Here is a 19,079-nt window from a genome sequence, read left to right on the forward strand (position 1 = left end):
TTTTGTTTTATTATATATGAGTATTGTACATTCCATTTAAGTATTGTAGATAGTTATGCTAGTCCATGGCACTGAACAGAATGGAATGGTGACACAGGATTCATGTAGCAGACACCATATAGTTAGGTGAAGACTTTGATGATGAGTTAGTTATGCTAGTCTATACACATGAGCAATAATCAATGCAAATGTTTAGAGAACTGGACCGGAGGTAGAATCATTTTTCCCTCCAGGTCATGTTTCACTGGTTCAATTGGATGGGTGCTAGGTCAACCCAGTCAACCTGTGACACCACCACAATATAATATATATATAATATACATAATAATATTAATTATATATAAAATATATAATTATGTTCTGCATATAAAATGTGTATTTTTATTATAGTTTCAATTTTTATATTAAAAATTAAGACTTCAGATGAAAAGGTTCTTTTTGGCAAAAATACTGGGACAAGATGCCTTAGACAATTTAGCACAAAGCTATGGCCTTTGGAAATCTGCATATAGGTAAAAATGAATTGAGAAAATGACCAGTTTTATGAAACCGGGACTGGTTCACTGGTTCTCTGGTTGGAGAAACTGGTCGGATTGTTTATAGGGTATGACTGAACCGGCCAATAGGATTAATTTATGGTTTTTTCGGTCCAACTGGCTGTTCCTGTCTGGTTCTCTAAACATTGATCAACACTGACCTTGCAACATCATTTTTGCATAGGGATCATGGCTATTGGAGCAATTAATGTAGTGAGGGGAACAAGGTCATCTACTGAAGAATTATTGCAGATATATAATCATTCAGAGAGGTCAGTATGACATTTTTATCATTGCCATTTTAATGGGTATTTGATTCCTAAGTTCAATTTATACATGATATTAGCAAAGCTTTCTGTAAGCTATAATGTTATGATCTTTAAATTGTCATTTTACAACTAGGTTACTAAGGCAAAAGTTCTCTATCAGCTAATTGCTATTACAAGTATGGTAAAAAATGACAAATGACCTAATCAATAATGGCTTTTATTTTAGGAAAAAACATATGGACTTTACAACTCATAGGATATGATGCCTTATCAATTGTCAACTGCTCCAAGATGTAGAAACCATCCACCGTATGCCCTCTACCAACCATCTTCCCTGAAATCAAAACTTGGCTAGAGGTATTAGCCATGGTATTCGTATAGCCTGTTGTGAGAATTAATAGTATGGGCTTGGGCCCATTTTATTTCTGTTATGTATTTGTTTCTTAATATTGTTTCTTATTATTGTTTCTTATAACAGAAATATAATGGCCCGACTCCTTAGATATTATTCCATGAGTTTCCAAGTCATTTAGTTTCTTTTGGGAATTCAAGTACTTTAAAGCTTCATGATCTAAATAGAGCACAAACTCCTTAGATATTAAGTAGTGTTACGAATGTTGTAGAACTTGCACTACTGCATATAACTCCTTGTTGTAAGTTGAATAATTCTGCTTGGCTTCATTTAATTTCTCACTATGAAATGCAATGGGATGGCCTTCTTGCATGAAAACCCCTCCAATTCCTACACCGGATACATCACATGCTACTTCAAAGACTTTAGAGAAGTCTGGAAGTTGTAAAATAGGTCCCTCTGTCATTTTCTTCTTGATAGTCTCAAATGCCTTTCTTGCTGCCTTGGTCCAATTAAATTCACCTCTTTTCATTGCATCAGTAATTGGAGCCTTGATAGTGCTGAACCCCTTAATAAATATTCTATAAAAAGTTGCTAGGCCGTGGAAGCTTTTAACCTCCTGAATATTGGTAGGGAGGGGCCATTCTAAGATAAACTTTACTTTCTTGGGATCAACACTTTTGCCTTTAGCTGAAGCAACAAACCCCAAAAGTATAACTTTGGGTGACATGAAAGAGCATTTCTTTAAGTTGATGTAGAGTTTCTCTTGGCATAAAACTCTTATCACTTGACGTAGATGAAAAATATGCTCTTTTGGACTATGGCTATATATAAGAATATCATCAAAATAAACAACTAGGAAACAACCAATGAAGGATTAAAGTACCTGGGTCATCATCCTCATGAAAGTACTAGGGGCTTTGGTTAGTCCAAATGGCATAACTAACCACACATATAATCCATCTTTTGTCTTAAATACTGTCTTCCACTCATCACTAGGCCTAATCTGTAATTGATGATAGCCATTGCTTAGATTGATCTTAGAAAAAATGGTCGCTCTAGCCATCATATCAAGCATGTCATCAGGCCTAGGAATTAGGAACCTATACTTGATAGTAATCTTGTTGATTGCTCTACTATCAACACATACGCCAAGAACCATCTTGCTTTGGAGTGAGAAGAGTTGGAACAACACATGGACTAAGGCTTTCTCTAATAAAACCTTTCTTTTAGGAGGTCATCAACTTGCCGTTTAAGTTCAGTTTGCTCTATAGGATTCATATACGATAAGCTGGTAAGATGGGCAAGTCAATAGCATGTTGAATGTCTCTCATGGGAGGTAACTCATTAGGTAGCTCTTCTAGTGCCAAATATGAAAACTCTTCCAACACTTGAACCACTTCTTTAGGCATTTCAGTAGGTGGAACAACACCTACTTGCTTTACCTCCTTGGATATTACAACATATACAACTCCTGTCTCCTTGCTTTCTACTTCAAACTCTTTTCTGGAGAGCAAATGCAATGGTTTTTTCTTATATTCAGTAATAGGCCCTTGGGCTGTAGTCTCCTTTTGAGGTGGTCTAGCATGCCTTTTAATAATTTCCGGTGACATTGGCTTCATGATAACTCACTTCCCATTAAATAGGAAGTGATAGGTGTTCTCCCTTCCACAATGGTAGATATCCCTGTCATACAACCAAGGCCTTCCAAGCAATATGTGTGTAATATTCATAGGAACAATGTCGCACCAAATAGAATCAAAATAACTACCAAAAGAAATAGTAACCAAGGGTTCATTTAGTTATCAGAATTGTTGTCTTATCAACCAAGCAATCTTGTATGGTTGTAGGGTCAACTTTAGTCGATCCATAGTGCCTCCAGAAATCACATTTATACTACTGCCACCATCTATGATAAGCTTACAATACTTATCTCCACTCTTTACTATAGTTTGAAATATTACTGTACGAAGCCAATCTTCCTTGATTTCTTCATTTGAGTATGCAATAATACACCGAACTACACCAACGTGGTTGTTGTCTTCATCTAAAGCATCATCATTAGTGAAGGAATAATCCTCTTCTTTATCTAAGTCATCACTTGGGTCATCTACCACTTTAATGCCTTCTTCATAAATGATATGAAGGCCTTTGGTAGGACATTGGTAAGCTATATGGCCCTTTCCTCCACATCTAAAGCAATTAGTATCAGGTTTTTTTTTTTTTTTGAGTAACACCACTAGCAACTGATTTACTCTTATAGTTAGCCTTTGATAAGGTCCAAGGTTCAAAATATCGATACAACCCGATATGTCAGTAGGGGCATATCGGACTGTATCGGGGCTTGCTCCCCTATTTTTTATTTTTTTTTAAACCTGGTTTAGAGGGGTTGGTTTAAGGCCTGTCTACCTCCTGAACTAGGTTAAACACCAAAACGCCCCTTGTAGGGGTGTATTGGGAAGCCCCTAATACGATATGTATCAAAATTTTGAACCTTGATAAGGTCTAGACCCACTAGGCTTATTAGAGTTGGTATTAGAATATTCCAACCTAGAAGTCTTTCCCCCATCAGCTTGCTTATGAGCTACATACTCCTCGGCTTGTGATACAAATTGCCTTGTATTTGTTTGCTTTAAACTCTTCTCAATTTTGACAACTTGGCAAGCATCCTCAAAGTCAAAGACTCGAGTAGTTACCATCTCTTTCTTGATCTCATTCCTTAGTCCATTCTTGAATTGAGAGTCCCCGGTTTTTTATACAAATTTAATCGTGTCCTTTTACGTACTTTAGGGTTTAAGGTGCCATTCAATCTTCGTTTTCCGAATGGGAAGATGTTTCATATACCTTTGAGGGTTTTTGGGTGTGTTTCCTTTGTTTACATTCTTGGATCCCATCGCAAGAAATTGGATCCTAAGGAAATGCGTTTTCCTTGGGTATGCTCAAAACCTATTAGAGCTAGCTGAATAAGGGTAGATTAGTCATTTTATTTCTATTAAGTTATGTGCTTATGTGGCAGTCTTAATAGAGACTTCCTGTCCCATACTTAAGTGGGGGCAGTTTAATCTTTGTACTACTAATTAGAGGCTAATCCATATTAAGGGTTGACTGATAGGGTTTAATCTATCATGTTCGACTGTTCACTTCATCTTCATCTTCTTCATCTTCTTCTTCTTCTTCTTCTCTTCTCCCGGTTCGAACTACTGTAGCTACAGAACAAACATGGTATCAGAGCAGGACGTTGTTCTCTAAATCTCCTCACAAATTCGTGACCTGCTCCTTTTTGTTCGTGACCTCTTTTTTTTTTCAAATGGAGAACACAGATTCAACCTAGGTCTGAGAACACCTCTGTTCTTCTTTCTCTGCACAGAACCTGACTGTTTTTTCAAGAGAACAATTCAGAAGTGGATGGTCGACTGAAGCTCTCCGTCGAAGGTTGGTTACCTCCTTTTTTTTGTGCTGTTGTTATTTCTGGGTTGAAAGCCTTCAAAATCTGCAGGGACTGATCAGAACCTAGAGAACTAGGTTGTTTGTTGCCTTAGTTCTTGGAAAAAGGTCCAAGAACAGGCTGTGTTTACAGTGGCCGAATGGTGTAAGGGTATGTTTGACCCTTTTTTTTTGTTGGTCTGTAGTTGTTTTGAAGCCCTTCTTGGTCACAAGTGACCTGAATTGAATGACAAGTTACTGCAGTGGCAGTAGTTGATGTTTTCTTTGGACTTGTAGTGCCCTTTGAAAAGGTCAGACAGATCTGTACCATGTGTGACAGCTGTGGTTGTGTGGTGGTGCTTGTGATGCTCAATCTCTATTGAGCAGCTTCAAGAGGGCTTGTATGCAGCCAGTGAGTTGTTGAATTAATGTCAGTGTGATTCATGATTTTGTGAAATCTGTAGTGGTGTGAACAAGAACAAAGTTTGTATACCTATCAACTGTGTTTGGGGACTGCTGTAGTGTCTAGAACATCAAACTCCTGACAGCAGTACTTAGTTGGCTTTCGGGAATTCAGATTAGAAGTAGCATTGGAAGAGCATCATGGCAGCAACTGGAGATGGTCGTAGTGATCAGAAACCTAGTGTGGTGATTCCCTCTAACTATTTGGGTGTGCAGATGACTTCAATTAAACTTAATGGTGAGAACTATTACCACGGGCCAAGTCAGTGGAAGTTTTTCTCAAGGCAAAGAGGAAAGTGAAGCATGTAAAGGAAGATAAACCCTCTACTGACTCTTCAGGGTTTGATGACTGGGAACAGGAAGATGCCCAAATCATGACATGGTTATGGAATAGTATGGAACCCAAAATAAGTGCCAACTTTATGTTCTTAGATACAACTAAGGACATATGGAAACATGCCAAGAAGCTTTATTCTGGGCAGGATAACACTACAAGGTTATATTAGCTCTATCAGGAGTATTTCGGTTTGAAACAAGGGAATAAAACCCTAGAAGAGTACTATGCCAGTATGAAGAACCTCAGAAATGAACTCAATGTCTATCATCCCCTCACTCCAGAAGTTAAGGTTCAGCAACAACAGATGGAACAACTAGATGCCACTAGGTTCTTAGTGGGGTTGAAATCAAAATATGAACCAATTAGGACCCAAATATTAGGGGGCTCTACTCTTCTTACACTTGAGGAAGTATTTGCATAGCTTCGTAGGATTTCTTTGGGGCCTACAGAGAATCCCACACAATTTGACAGATCAGCATTTGTGATAGCCAGAGGAGGTGGACATGGTACTAAAGGGGGAGAACATTGTTTTGGAATGGTAGAATATTGATATGTTTCACTCTATTGCCAATTGGCATATTTATACAGTAAGCTGCTGCAATAAATAGAAAGAAAGAAAAATAGAAAGTACAAAAAATAGAAAGAAGAGAAAATAGAAAGTACAAAAAATAGAAAGAAAGAAATAGAAAGAAAAACTTTCTAAATCAATCCTTCCACAATCCTAGGAATATATACAATTCTATTTTCATATCTGAATCAGTAACCCCATGTTTTCCAACACTCCCCCTCAAGCTGGTGAATAGAGATCCTCCATTCCCTGCTTGGCTATAATTCTCCGAAAGTCTGTACTATTGAGCCATTTAGTAAGTACATCGGCTAGTTGTCCTTTTGTAGACACATAGGGAGTGCAAATCAACTTGCTGTCTAGTTTCTCTTTTATAAAGTGTCGGTCAATTTCGATGTGCTTTGTCCTGTCATGTTGAACAGGGTTGTGAGCAATATTGATGGCTAACTTGTTGTCACAACATAGTTTCATAGGCTCTTCTTGTGGAATCTTTAGGTCTTCTAAAATTATCTTCAACCAGAGTAATTCACACACTCCTTGTGCCTCTGCACTTGACCGAGCCACTACATTTTGCTTCTTACTCCTCAAAGTGACTAAGTTTCCTCCTAAGAAGGTACAATAACCAGAAGTGGACTGTTTATCTACCGGAGATCCTGCATAATCGGCATCTGTATAGGCTTCAAGAGCCAGTCCCCCATTTCTTCTGAATAAAATAACTTTTCCTGGATTGGCTTTCAAATAGTGCAGAATTCGATGAGCAGCCTGCAGATGAACTTCTTTAGGATTATGCATAAACTAACTTATTACACTTACAGCATATGCAATATCCGGTCGTGTATGTGCAAGATAAATGAGTTTTCCAACTAGTCTTTGGAACATCTCCTTGCCTACACTTGCATTCTCGTTGGCTTCTCCATGTTTATGATTGGGATCTATAGGCGTGGAAGTTGGTTTACATGCCATATTTCCTGTTTCTCTCAAAAGATCAACAACATACTTTTATTAAGAGATAAAGATGCCTTGTTTAGAATGTGTAACTTCAATTCCGAGAAAATACTTTAGTCTCCCCAAATCTTTTATCTCAAATTCTCTGGCAAGGCAGTTTTTCAATGCTTCATTCTCCTTTTTATCATTCCCAGTAACGATTATATCATTCACATAGACTAATAGTGCAATAACTCCCCCTAAGGCTGTGGGTTTGATAAACAATGTGTGGTCACCTTGACTTTGCTTGTAACCTGTACTCAGCATTACCTTCGTAAACCTTCCAAACCATGCTCTCGGAGATTGTTTGAGACCATATAGTGCTTTCTTCAACCGACAAACTTTGTTCCCTTTAATGCCTTCTCCAAAACCCGGTGGAATGTCCATGTATATCTCCTCTTCTAGATCACCATGGAGAAACGCATATTTAACATCAAACTATTGCAAATCCCAATTATAGTTAGCAACCAACGACAGTAACACCCTTACTGTATTCATTTTAGCTACTGGGGCAAAAGTCTCCTGATAACCTACCCCATAAGTCTATGTATATCCCTTTCTAATGACCCATAAGATTTGTACTTAATTGTGAACACCCATTTACAACCTACCGTCTTCTTGTTTCTTGGTAGATCCACAACTTCCCATGTGTTGTTTTTTTCTAATGCCTCCATTTCCACTCTCATGGTTTTTCTCCACTCCTTATTAGAAAGTGCCTCGGCTAGAGTATTAGGAATTGGAATGGTGTTAAGGCTGGCTAGAAAACTTTTATGGGATTTAGAGAATCTTTGGAATGATACATATTTGGCTAAAGGGTACAATGGGCGTTTGGTACATTCTCTGGTTCCTTTTCTCAGTGCAATAGGTAGGTCATACTCATACTCAGATTGTGAAGGTGTAGGTTTAGGTTTTGAGCATCCCTCAGTTCTAGGATTAGGAGTTGAATCTTGGACTTGCACAGATTGAGGATCTGGATTTTTCCTCCTAGAGTAAACCTACATACATCTCACATTATCATGCACATCATTCGTAGGGTTAACAGTGTCCGAATTTGGTTTAATGGTCAGGTTGTTTGACTCTTGTTGAGACTCCGGAATGTGGGGCTCAGAGGAATGTGATTCTTGACGATTGAATGTCTGTGAGGAGGGTAATACATCTAGGGAGAGTAGATCCGAGGCTTTATCTTCCATTAATGAGGGCTCCCTATATAGATAAGGTTGAGTGAAAAAAGTTTTTCCTTCCTCAAATGTGACATCGATGGAGGTGTAGAATTTTCTGGTGGCTGGATGATAACATTTACAACCTTTCTGAGTTGGGGAATATCCCAAGAAGACACACCTGATTGCTCATGGGTCTAATTTTCCCTTATTATGGACATGAACAAAGGCAGTGCAGCCAAAAATTCTTGGTGTGAGATTATTTGAGGCTTGAATATCAGGGTAAAATTGAGAAAGGACTTGTATTGGGCTTCGGTTGTCAAGAACTTTAGATGGCAGTCTATTTATGGTGTAGGCAGCAGTAAGGACAGCTTCCCCCCAATATTGTTTTGGCACCCGATTTTGAAAGAGAAAGGCTCGGGTGGTTTGCAAAAGATGCAATTTTTTCTCTCAGCTACCCCATTCTGTTGGGAAGTGTTAATACAGGAGGATTCATGCACAATGCCTTCTTTCTGAAAAAATGGGGACAAATTCTGATTAAAATAATATGTAGCATTATCAGATCGAAACCTTTTAATCTCACACCAAACTGAGTTTGGACCATGTTATGAAAGTTGGGAATAATCGTACCTACATCAGATTTAGACTTAAGAAGAAAAATCCATGTGACCCTAGTGCAATCATCAATAAAGGTGACGAACCATCTAGAACCAGTAATGTTGGGAATTTGAGAAGGGCCCCATGTATCCGAATGAATCAAATAAAAAGGAGTTGAAGATCTTTTATTGCTGATTGGGAAAGAAACCCTTTTGTGCTTAGCAAGTTCACAAACATCACAATGAAAGGTTTCAACATCAATTCCTTTAAACAAGGAAGGAAGCATTGCTTTTAAAACAGGTAATGAAGGATGACCGAAACGGAAGTGATGATGCCAAATTAAATCTTTATTGGAGGTAGATAAGAATGACTCGTGTGTGACGTGCATAACAATGTGAGATGGTTTGCTGGTTGCTTCAAGGTAGTAGAGTCCATCTCTTTCCTTAGCAAGTCCAATCTTCTTCCCCGAAACCTGGTCCTGAAATGCACAGTAAGAAGGGAAGAACACAACATTGCAGTTCACATCCTTTGTGAGTTTATTTATAGAGATAAGGCTAGTGGATAACTTAGGAACATGAAGCACATTTTTAAGTAATAGGGATGGAGTAATTTGAATATTCTCAATCCTTGCCACTGTGGTGAAAGAACCATCAGCAACAGAAATTTTTCTATTATTAGGACAGGGTGTATAGGTGAGAAAATGTAGTGAAGAGGGTGTCATGTGGTCAGTAGCTCCAGAATCAAGAATCCATGGAAAAACACTAGCCGAGTAATGTAATCCTAGAGATAAAGACTCACCTGAGAGAGCAAGAGAGGTAGAACCACTTCCTGGTTTCAAGGATTTCAGGAAGCTCCTTAGCCTTTCAATTTCTTCATCATTAAATGGTCCCTGACTTGAGTATTCTTGCTGCGGGGTTGTGGAGACATTATGGGCCTGTTGAACTCCTTTTGAAACTCCTCGATTTCCCCATTCCTTGCTGGATGTAGGAGGTTTCCCATGAAGTTTCCAGCATCGATCTTTCGTGTGTCTGGGCTTCTTGCAATAGGTGCACCAGAGGTTATCGTTAGAGTCACGGGTGGTTGTGTCACGAGCCAAGTTGTGCTTGTTCTTACCCTTTGAACCACTGTAACTTCCTCCCCTTGCCACCATGGCTGAGCCTTCGGGATCTTTAGGCTCAAGCATGATTCCACGGCGGCTTTCCTCAGCTCTGACAAGGGTTATGACTTCATTCAATGGAAGCACTTCTTCTTTGCCGAGAATTTGTATTTGGACCTGATCAAATTCAGCATTCAGTTCGACCAAAAAATCATACACCTTATCTCTTTCAATAAAATTCTTCAAGATCACAGCATCATCTGCGCACTTTGTCTCAAGAACCTAATAATGATCAAGCTCATGCCATAAATTTTGCAGCAGATTTGCATTCTGTAACACTCCTGCTCCCTTGTTTGGCTGCCACTGTCTTCACTTTGACCTCATAGACATGAGCAGCGTCATGGGCTTTGGAATAGGTTTGTCGGACAACACCCCAAATAGCCTTTGCAGAGGGAAGAAACATACAAGTATCACTGATCTCGGGTGTCATTGAACTCCACAACCATGACATAATCATGGAGTCCTCTTTGTCCCAAGCATCAAAATTTGGCTCGCTCAACCTTGGTCCTGTTCCAAGGAGGTGACTAATTTTTCCTTTTCCCTTCAAATAGGTACGCACTAGTTGTGACCACTTCAAGTAATTCTGGCCATTCAGTCTATATGTTGCCTGAATATTCTGCAAATCACTAGTGTGAGGATGAGAATTTGTTGCTCCATCGGTTTGGATGGGAGCACTTGTTGCAGTCATGTCGGACATTGTTAATGGAGGAAAAATAAGGCCAGCAGGAAAGGAGAATAAAGGAACACTTCTGGTTACAGATCAACACTGAAGGCCAGAAGAGAAAAACACGAAAAACTGGCAATGAAGGCCGAAAAAAAAATCTCAAGGTTGACAAACCTAGAGCTCTGATACCATGTTTTGGAATGGTAGAATATTGATATGTTTCACTCTATTGCCAATTGGCATATTTATATAGTAAGCTGTTGCAATAAATAGAAAGAAAGAAAAATAGAAAGAAAAGAAAAATAGAAAGTACAAAAAATAGAAAGAAGAGATAATAGAAAGTACACAAAATAGAAAGAAAAACTTTCTAAATCAATCCTTCCACAATCCTAGGAATATATACAATTCTATTTTCAGATCTGAACCAGTAACCCCACGTTTCCCAACAGACATGCCTCCCGAGGAGGTCGTGGTGGTTCCGTATTTGGCTGTGGTGGTGCTCGTGACATAGGGTGAGGCTGTGGTAAAGGAAAAAGTAACTCTACAAGGAAGTGTACCCATTGTGGCAGGTACGGACATTCGGTGAATTTCTGTTATGATCTCCATGGCCCTCCTTCTACATGGGCCAATCATGCAGTAGCTGGTGGGGTTGATGTCAGTGATAACCAATAGGCAAATCTAATTCCTTCCACATCTACATCTGTTTCCAGGAAGGAGATGGTGAGTGTACCGCGTGATGAATATGAGCGGTTCCTCTAGACTACTTCACAGCATACTACTGCCACTCTTGCCCACTCAGGTATAGCTTGTCTGTCATCCAAACCCTCTCCCTGGATTATTGACTTTGGAGCCTCTGATCACATGACCTGGACTCCAGGTGTGTTCTATTCCCTCTTTGAATCTTCCACATCTCAAACTGTTACCCTTGCCAACGGTTCATCTTCTCTCATCTATGGTGTTGGTAATGTTGACACGGCTTCTCTTTCTTTATCATCTATTCTATATGTCCCTAAGTTTCCATTCAATCTTATGTCTATTAGTAAATTAACCAAGACTCTTAATTGCTCTATTACATTTTTCCCTTTTGTATTTTTCAGGATCTCAAGACGGGGAAGAAGATTGGTGGGGGGCATGAGGTTGGTGGATTGTATTACCTTGACGGTGGTAGATTGTTAGTTGCACTTTAGACTTCACGCACTCCTCTACAGTGGCATTGTCAACTAGGACATGCATCTCTCAAGGCACTCAAAATACCGGTTCCGTCTTTGAGTCATTTGTTGTCTTTACAATGTGAGTTGTGTCAGTATGGGAAACATCGTCGTATTCCCTTTAGTCCTAGAGTTGAAAGTCGTATGTTGAGTCATTTTGCTTTGGTTCATTCAGATGTTTGGGGCCCGATTAAAATAGAGTCTTATAATGGTTACAAGTATTTTGTCACTTTTATTGATGATTGTTCAAGGATGACATGGATTTATTTAATGAAAGAAATGAGGGAATTATTTTCCATTTTTCAAAAATTCCATGCTGAAATACGTACACAATTTGGTGTTCCAATCAAAGTTCTTCATTTAAATAACGGTCGTGAATACTTTCTTACTTCTTTTCAACAGTATTTAGAATAACATGGCATCATTCATCAAACTACTTGTGCATCCACTCCTCAACAAAATGGGGTGGCTGAATGAAAGAACCGTCATCTCCTTGAAACTGCTCAGTCTATTCTTCATCATATGAGTGTTCCTAAACGATTTTGGAGTGATGCTGTACTTATTGCATGTTTCCTTATTAATCGGATGCCCTCCTTCATTCTTCATGGTCGGTCTCCCTTCTCTATCTTGTTCCCCACCTTGTCTCCCTTTCCATTAACACCTCGTATCTTTGGCTGTGTGTGTTTTATTAACAATCTGAGTCCTAGAGTAGACAAGTTGGATGCACGCTCTATTAAGTGTGTCTTTCTTGGCTACTCTTGGACTCAAAAAGGGTACAAGTGTTACAATCCCATTACTCGGAAGTGCTATGTCTGTCCTGATGTCACCTTTTTTAGTCTATCCCCTTCTTCTCGGGACCTGATGTATCCATGTCTCCACCTTTGCTTTCTCTTTCTCTTCCGGTCAGTGATCCCGTTCTGGGTGTTCCAGTTGGGGTTGACCCTTCACCTCCTCCAGTGCAGCTCCCTACTGAACGACCACCGATCCTGAAGGGTTGAGAGATCCATCACATGGATGCCCAAAGATTGCAGAATAAGGGGCGAATTTCAAAATTTTTTCTCTCCCTTCAACTGGGAATCACATTCCCTATTTAGAAAATCACATTTTCAAGGATAAATCTTGAACCTTAAACTGAACCAGATCTGAACCAAAAGGAATGGGAGAGAATGATACCTGATACGGAGAAGCAATATCTCCCAACGAAGGTGTTCACGCCCAAGGAAGGATCCAAAGACTGCTCCCACTGAAAATGGCGCAGTGCAGGATGGAGCAGAATCAGCAGTGTTCTTCCCCAAGAACTTTGTCCTTTGCAAGAAACAGCAGGATGGAACGTGAGCACAGCTTCCTTTTCAATCCTTTCTCAAAGAATTGATGTCAAGATCCAATCTTGACTTCTCCCACAGTTGGAGATCGAACTGGCAAACAGGGCGGCAAGAGAGTATTCGCAGGGTGCAGAATTCTCTCTTCTTGATTTCAGCACTAAAGAGGATCTGATGAGTTTCTTAGTCTCTCTCAAGGCTGCCGCCCCTTCCTTCCTTTTGTTAACTTGAAAAAGATCAGCTCCTAATCCCATTAGGAGGTGCTTATCCAAATCATATTTGGATCAGCCTTCTGTCTAGTGACAAGGATAAACCCTTATCTTATCTGCAGATTAGATTAGCTTTATCCTAATCTTATTAAAAGGTTTCTAGATCTGAATCACATTCAGATCTGGACTCTCTGAGTGGATAGGATCAAGACCCTATCCTAACTGCTAATCCATCTCAGAATTCGCCCCTTTAATTAACTAAATTAATAGCCTAGTTCGAAATGGGCTTTAGGCCCATTAAGCTTATGTGCTCACTTAACCTTCCAAACTGCTGCCCAGTTGGGCTTCCTTGTATGGCGTGGGACCCAAGCATTGATCTACACATCAGCCACATGGATTCGGCCCAGCCTTTGTTACAAGGCCTGGTCGAATACACTGTTAAAGACAGTGCACCCCCTGAAACCCATCAAACGGGCTCTATGGGCCCAACACTTACCCTAAGTGGTCCCTGTGCCAAGCCACCTTGTAACACCCAGGGATTGTGGGCAGATGCAAGATTAGCCCATCAGGTATTATCCTCAATGGTCTTACACTTAACCTCTCAGCCCATAATGATTATACACTGCCCGACAAGAGAGGACCTCTCCCTCGGCTGCAAGGAACAGTGTTGCTTTCTCCACTTATATGGATCCCGGGAATTAAAACCTTTTGCAAACATTTTAGAAACCATAATATATATACTTTTATATCTCATATAAAATATATTTTGCAAAACAAATTTCAACGGTTGAAATCGGCTGCCGGCACTCTTGGTTTCCAACAGTGAGAGTGCATCCCCGATCATTACCTTTGTCCGACAAAGGGGTTGATCCTGTCACTATGATCACCCACTCAGATGAATTCTCGGATTGTCCCAACATACCCAGGTTTTGACCCCCGCTAAGGATCTCACTGATTGGTACATCAAAGACAGCCCGATCCGACACCTAGTGCAGTATCATAATCGAGTCTAGGGGTCGGGTGTAACTTTCTAGTTTTGCCCATCAATCTCCAAGGTCCAGGGCAATACTGGAAATCTGGTCCAGTTCAAAGATTCAATTAATCCCACACTGTATGTGCCAAGGGTCTCACCCCGGTAGCTGAGACAAGCCACCCCGACCGACTTGGTGGCACCACAGTGTCAGCCTTGTCAGGATAGGTCTCCCCAGACCGACCCCTAGGCTGTGAACTTTCTAAACTAACACGAGTCTCAATAAGTGTACAGTTTAAGGGTATTACACAGAAACATACCAGGGAACATGAATCAAATATGTACTTTTATTCATTTACAATAAACTCATAAAGTACATCAAATTTGATTGAAGCTAAGGGCATACAAAACTATCTAACAGCTCCCACTTGCACTTAGGTCCAATCAGGTACTAGTCGGAGTCCCATGCTTTCCACATGTTTCTCAAACACTTTCTGTGTCAGTGGCTTAGTCATTGGGTCTACCACATTCTCCGCTGATGCTACCTCTTGCTATCATCCTCCCGTAGGTCCAGTGTTGTCATACAACAATGGAATGGGTGATGTGCTGAATTCCAAATTCATAAATGAACACCTTCATTCATAAGGCAGCATGACTTACGGCAAAGCGCTCGGCTTGGGTTGTGGACTATTAATTTGCAACTTAGGACCCCTGTTTGCTGACACTCAGGAAACAACACACGATCCTATCGTGAAAATATATCCAGATGTAGACATTCTATCATCTGGGTCTGACTGGAAATCGGCATCTGTATACCCTTGGATCTGTAGTCGGCTATCGTCGAATACTAGACAAAACTCTTTTGTCCTTCGAAGGTACTTAAGTATGTTTTTCACAGCAGTCCAATGCTCCTGCCCTGGGTTGGCCTGAAATCTGCTTACTACACTCATTGCCTGAGCTATATCAGGACGAGTGCACAGCATGGCATACATGATGCTCCCTACGGCAGAGGCATAGGGAATGTCTTTCATGCCATCAATCTCCTCAGAAGTCTTGGGAGACATCTTCTTGGAGATAGTGATTCCGTGCCTGAAAGGAACATTTCCTTTCTTGGAGTTTCCATGCTATATCTTTTGACTATTTTGTCAATGTAGGCAGATTGGGATAATCCTATTATCCGCTTCGATCTATCTCTATAGAGTCGAAGACCCAGTATATAGGAGGCTTCTCCAAGATCTTTCATGGAGAATTGCTGTGATAACCATACTTTCACCGTAGTTAACATACCTACATCATTCCCAATGAGTAGAATGTCATCTACATACAGAACCAAGAAGGTAACCTTATCTCCACTGTACTTCCTGTAGACACAGGGTTCATCCGGATTCTGCTCGAAGTCAAACGATTTGACGACAGAGTCAAAATGGATGTTCCAACTTCTAGCAGCTTGCTTAAGTCCATAAATGGATCTATTAAGTTTACATACCATGTTTTCCTGACCTGCAGCAATGAAGCCTTGCGGCTGCTGCAAATAGATATCTTCAGTAAGATCTCCATTCAGGAATGCAGTTTTGACATCCATTTGCCAAATCTCATAATCATAGTATGCTGCTACATCTAGCGGGATCCTAATGGATTTAAGCATGGCCACAGGCGAAAAGGTTTCCTCATAATCAATGCCCTCTTTCTGAGTGTACCCTTTTGCCACCAGACGAGCCTTGAAGGTCTCAACCTTACCATCGGGGCCCTTCTTTCTCTTGTAAATCCATTTGCAACCGATTGCTTTCACCCCGGAGGGCGGATCTACTAGAGTCCAGACTAAATTGGTCTCCATTGAGTCCATCTCTGCTCTCATGGCCTCCACCCACTTCTGGGAATCTATGTCCAACATAGCTTCCGTGTAAGACACGGGATCCTCCTCACTAGTCAATGTTTCCACCAGGTAACTATCTTGGTCATAACCATAACGAACTGGTGGCAAGGATACCCAAGTGGATCTTCTAGGTTGGTCACTACCTGGAACTTGTGGGACATCTCCCACTACTCCTGAGCTCTCCTCATCAAGAACAACTTCCTGACGATGGGTGTCCAGGATATAGTCGGTTTCCAAGAATTGCGCATTACGACTGCAGAACACTTTCTGCTCACTTGGGTCATAGAATAGGTAACCTACAGAGCCTTTTGGGTAGCCTACAAATAGGCAACGGCTGGTCTTGGATTCCAACTTGTCTGCACTCGTTCTCTTAACGTGTGCTGGACAACCCCAAATCTTCAAGTGTCTGACACTTGGTTTCTTTCCGATCCAAAGTTCATATGGAGTATTCGGAACCGATTTGGTTGGAACCCGATTCAGCACATAAATCGCAGTCTCTAATGCGTAACCCCAAAAGGATGTGGGTAACTTTGAGTGTATGAGAAGCGACCGGACCATATCCAATAAGGTCCTATTCCTCCTCTCCGAAACACCGTTAAGTTGTGGTGTAGAAGGAGGAGCTAATTGTGATACTATCCCATTGTCCTTTAAGTAGTCCCTGAATTCGTCAGAGAGATACTCGCCACCTCGATCTGATCGAAGGGCCTTAATTTCTCTCTCTAACTATTTCTCGACCTCTTGTCTAAACTCTTTGAACTTTTCAAAGGATTCAGACTTGTCTCATTAGGTACACGTAACCGTATCGTGAAAAATCATCTGTGAAGGTGATGAAATACACGTGTTGATTTCGTGTCCTAACACTCAGGGGACCAAATACATCAGTATGTATTAGGTCAAGTGTGCCCGTACATCTTTCAGGCTTACCGTTAAATGGCCGTTTCATCATCTTGCCTTGTAGGCAAGGCTCACAAGTGGGAAGGTCTTCTACAGTTAGAAAATCCAAAGGACCATCCTTTACCAACCTTGTGATTCGGTCAACACCGATGTGGCCAAGTCGATAATGCCACAGACACGTGGGATTAACTGTATCATGAGCTCTCTTCTTAGGGATTTCAGCCGACATAGTTTCGGTTATGTTAGTTTCTAGAGAAGGATGTAGAACATAGAGACCGTTCTCCAGTTCCCCGTATGCGATGAATCTGTTGTTTCTTTTAACAGTAATCGTTTTACTAAAGAAGACAGAATAACCATCTGCACACAGTTTTGAGACAGAAATCAAAATTCTCCTTAAATTTTGTACATAAAGATAGTCTTTCAGTACAATTATTCCTTCTCTAAAAATTAATTCCACGGTTCCTATGGCCGTGGCTGCAACAGTTGCAGTAGTCCCCAAGAAGAGTGTGACTTCTCCTTCACTCAGCCTTCTGCTTACCTTGAACCCCTACAGTGAGTTACAAGCATGAGTCGAAGCCCCGGAGTCAATACACCAGGAAGCAGAAGCTACCAACAAATTGGTTTCTATAACACAAGTTTCGAAGTTACCTTTCTTGGATTCCAGGTAGGCAGGACAATTCCTTTTCCAGTGGCCGGTCTTCTTGCAGAAGTGACAGGCATCCGATGCTTTGTCTTTCTTCTGCTTCTTGCTCTTAGTGGCTTTCTTCTGAGGCTTCTTTGCCTTCCTCTTTCTCTTGCCTGTCTTGCCAGCTTCAACAAGCATGGCTATAGGCTCATCCTTTCTAATCAGTTCTTCAGCTCTTTGCAACTTATTGCTGAGCTCTTGTAAGCTGACATTCAGCTTGTTCATGTTATAGTTCATGATGAACGGATTAAAGGAAGGAGGCAAAGAGTTAAGGATAGCATCTATCTGGGTAGCAAGGTCCAGCCCGGATCCAAGAGCCTCCAGTTCATTGATGTATCCCATCATCCGAAGACAATGGTCGTGAACTTGTTGACCCTTGGACATTTGTGCGGTCATGAACTGTTTCAAGACCTTTTGTCGAGTAGAACGATTCTGCTCTTCATACATTGTCCTGAGACTATCCAATATGTCTTTAGCAAGTTCGATCTAATCGAACTGCCTCTGTATCGGGTTGTCTAAGGAGGCAATGATGTAACACCGGGCAAGGGAGTTTTTCTCCTCCCATTCTTGATAGTCTCTCCTTCGGGCCTCAGAAGCCCTATCACCCGGACGCTCCGGGGCAGGATTCTTTGCCACTTTGTCCAGCTTTTTAGAAGCTTGGACCAACATAAGGTTCCTGTACCAATCAGCATAGTTTGGGCCCTTCAACTTGTTCTCATCAAGTAGTTTTGCAAAAGATCCGTTTGCCATTTTCTGATAAAAGAGCAAACATTAGTCCACAACCTAATTTGATTCATGTTCATTTCATAGATATGGATTTTAATCTATGATCCATTTCCATTTAGTCATCTCTGAGATTTCCCTCCTCTCTCAGTGACGGAGACTACGGGTTCTCTGGAAATGTGGGAAATCACATAGGGTGCATGGAGCCAACTGTTTCAGCTGCATAACCCCACCACCTTTCTGTGAAGGATCACATCCACTCATCATATGAGTTTTCCCTTTGGCCTCTGTCAGACAAGGTTCAGAGCCGTTTTCAGGTAAACCTTTCTGTCCAGTGAGTGCTTACCCTTCATATTCGTGAACGCCAAGGTACCGTGAGAGAGTTCCCATTTTCTGGTGAAGCCCCTCCCACATCGGTCTATGACGCCCCTATCATCTTTTGAAACACTCAGGCAAGCCCAACAGCAAATGGATAGCCCATTTTCTGGTGCGTTTCCTCATTACTGAAGGACCCATCCTCATGCTAATGATGGAAGGCCTTTAGAGAGTTCATCATATGAATCTCCCTATCACACGCACTCATATTAGCTGGAGGGAACAAAATTAAGCCCTAGTTTGATTTAGGTCAAACCAAAGTGGCTCCCACTGACTTTCATAAAGCCAGATTTTGGTGCGCCTTAAATCGGCTAGGGTTCC

The 19,079-nt window shown here is 40.9% G+C and overlaps 1 protein-coding gene across 3 annotated transcripts in view; it reads left to right on the forward strand.

Moving 5' to 3' along the window:
- The window catches only part of LOC148874540 (putative acyl-activating enzyme 16, chloroplastic), a 133,132-nt gene that overhangs the window by 31,700 nt on the left and 82,353 nt on the right, over positions 1 to 19,079 (forward strand). For all 3 annotated transcript variants that reach the window (XM_088963650.1, XM_088963651.1, XM_088963652.1), the window contains exon 4: positions 721 to 808. In XM_088963650.1, the coding sequence (XP_088819776.1) occupies positions 721 to 808 (88 nt within the window). The remainder of the gene's footprint in view (positions 1 to 720; positions 809 to 19,079) is intronic.

Source organism: Nelumbo lutea, chromosome 1, assembly GCF_056320005.1.
Source record: "Nelumbo lutea isolate HS-2025 chromosome 1, American lotus-T2T, whole genome shotgun sequence".
Taxonomy (NCBI): domain Eukaryota; kingdom Viridiplantae; phylum Streptophyta; class Magnoliopsida; order Proteales; family Nelumbonaceae; genus Nelumbo; species Nelumbo lutea.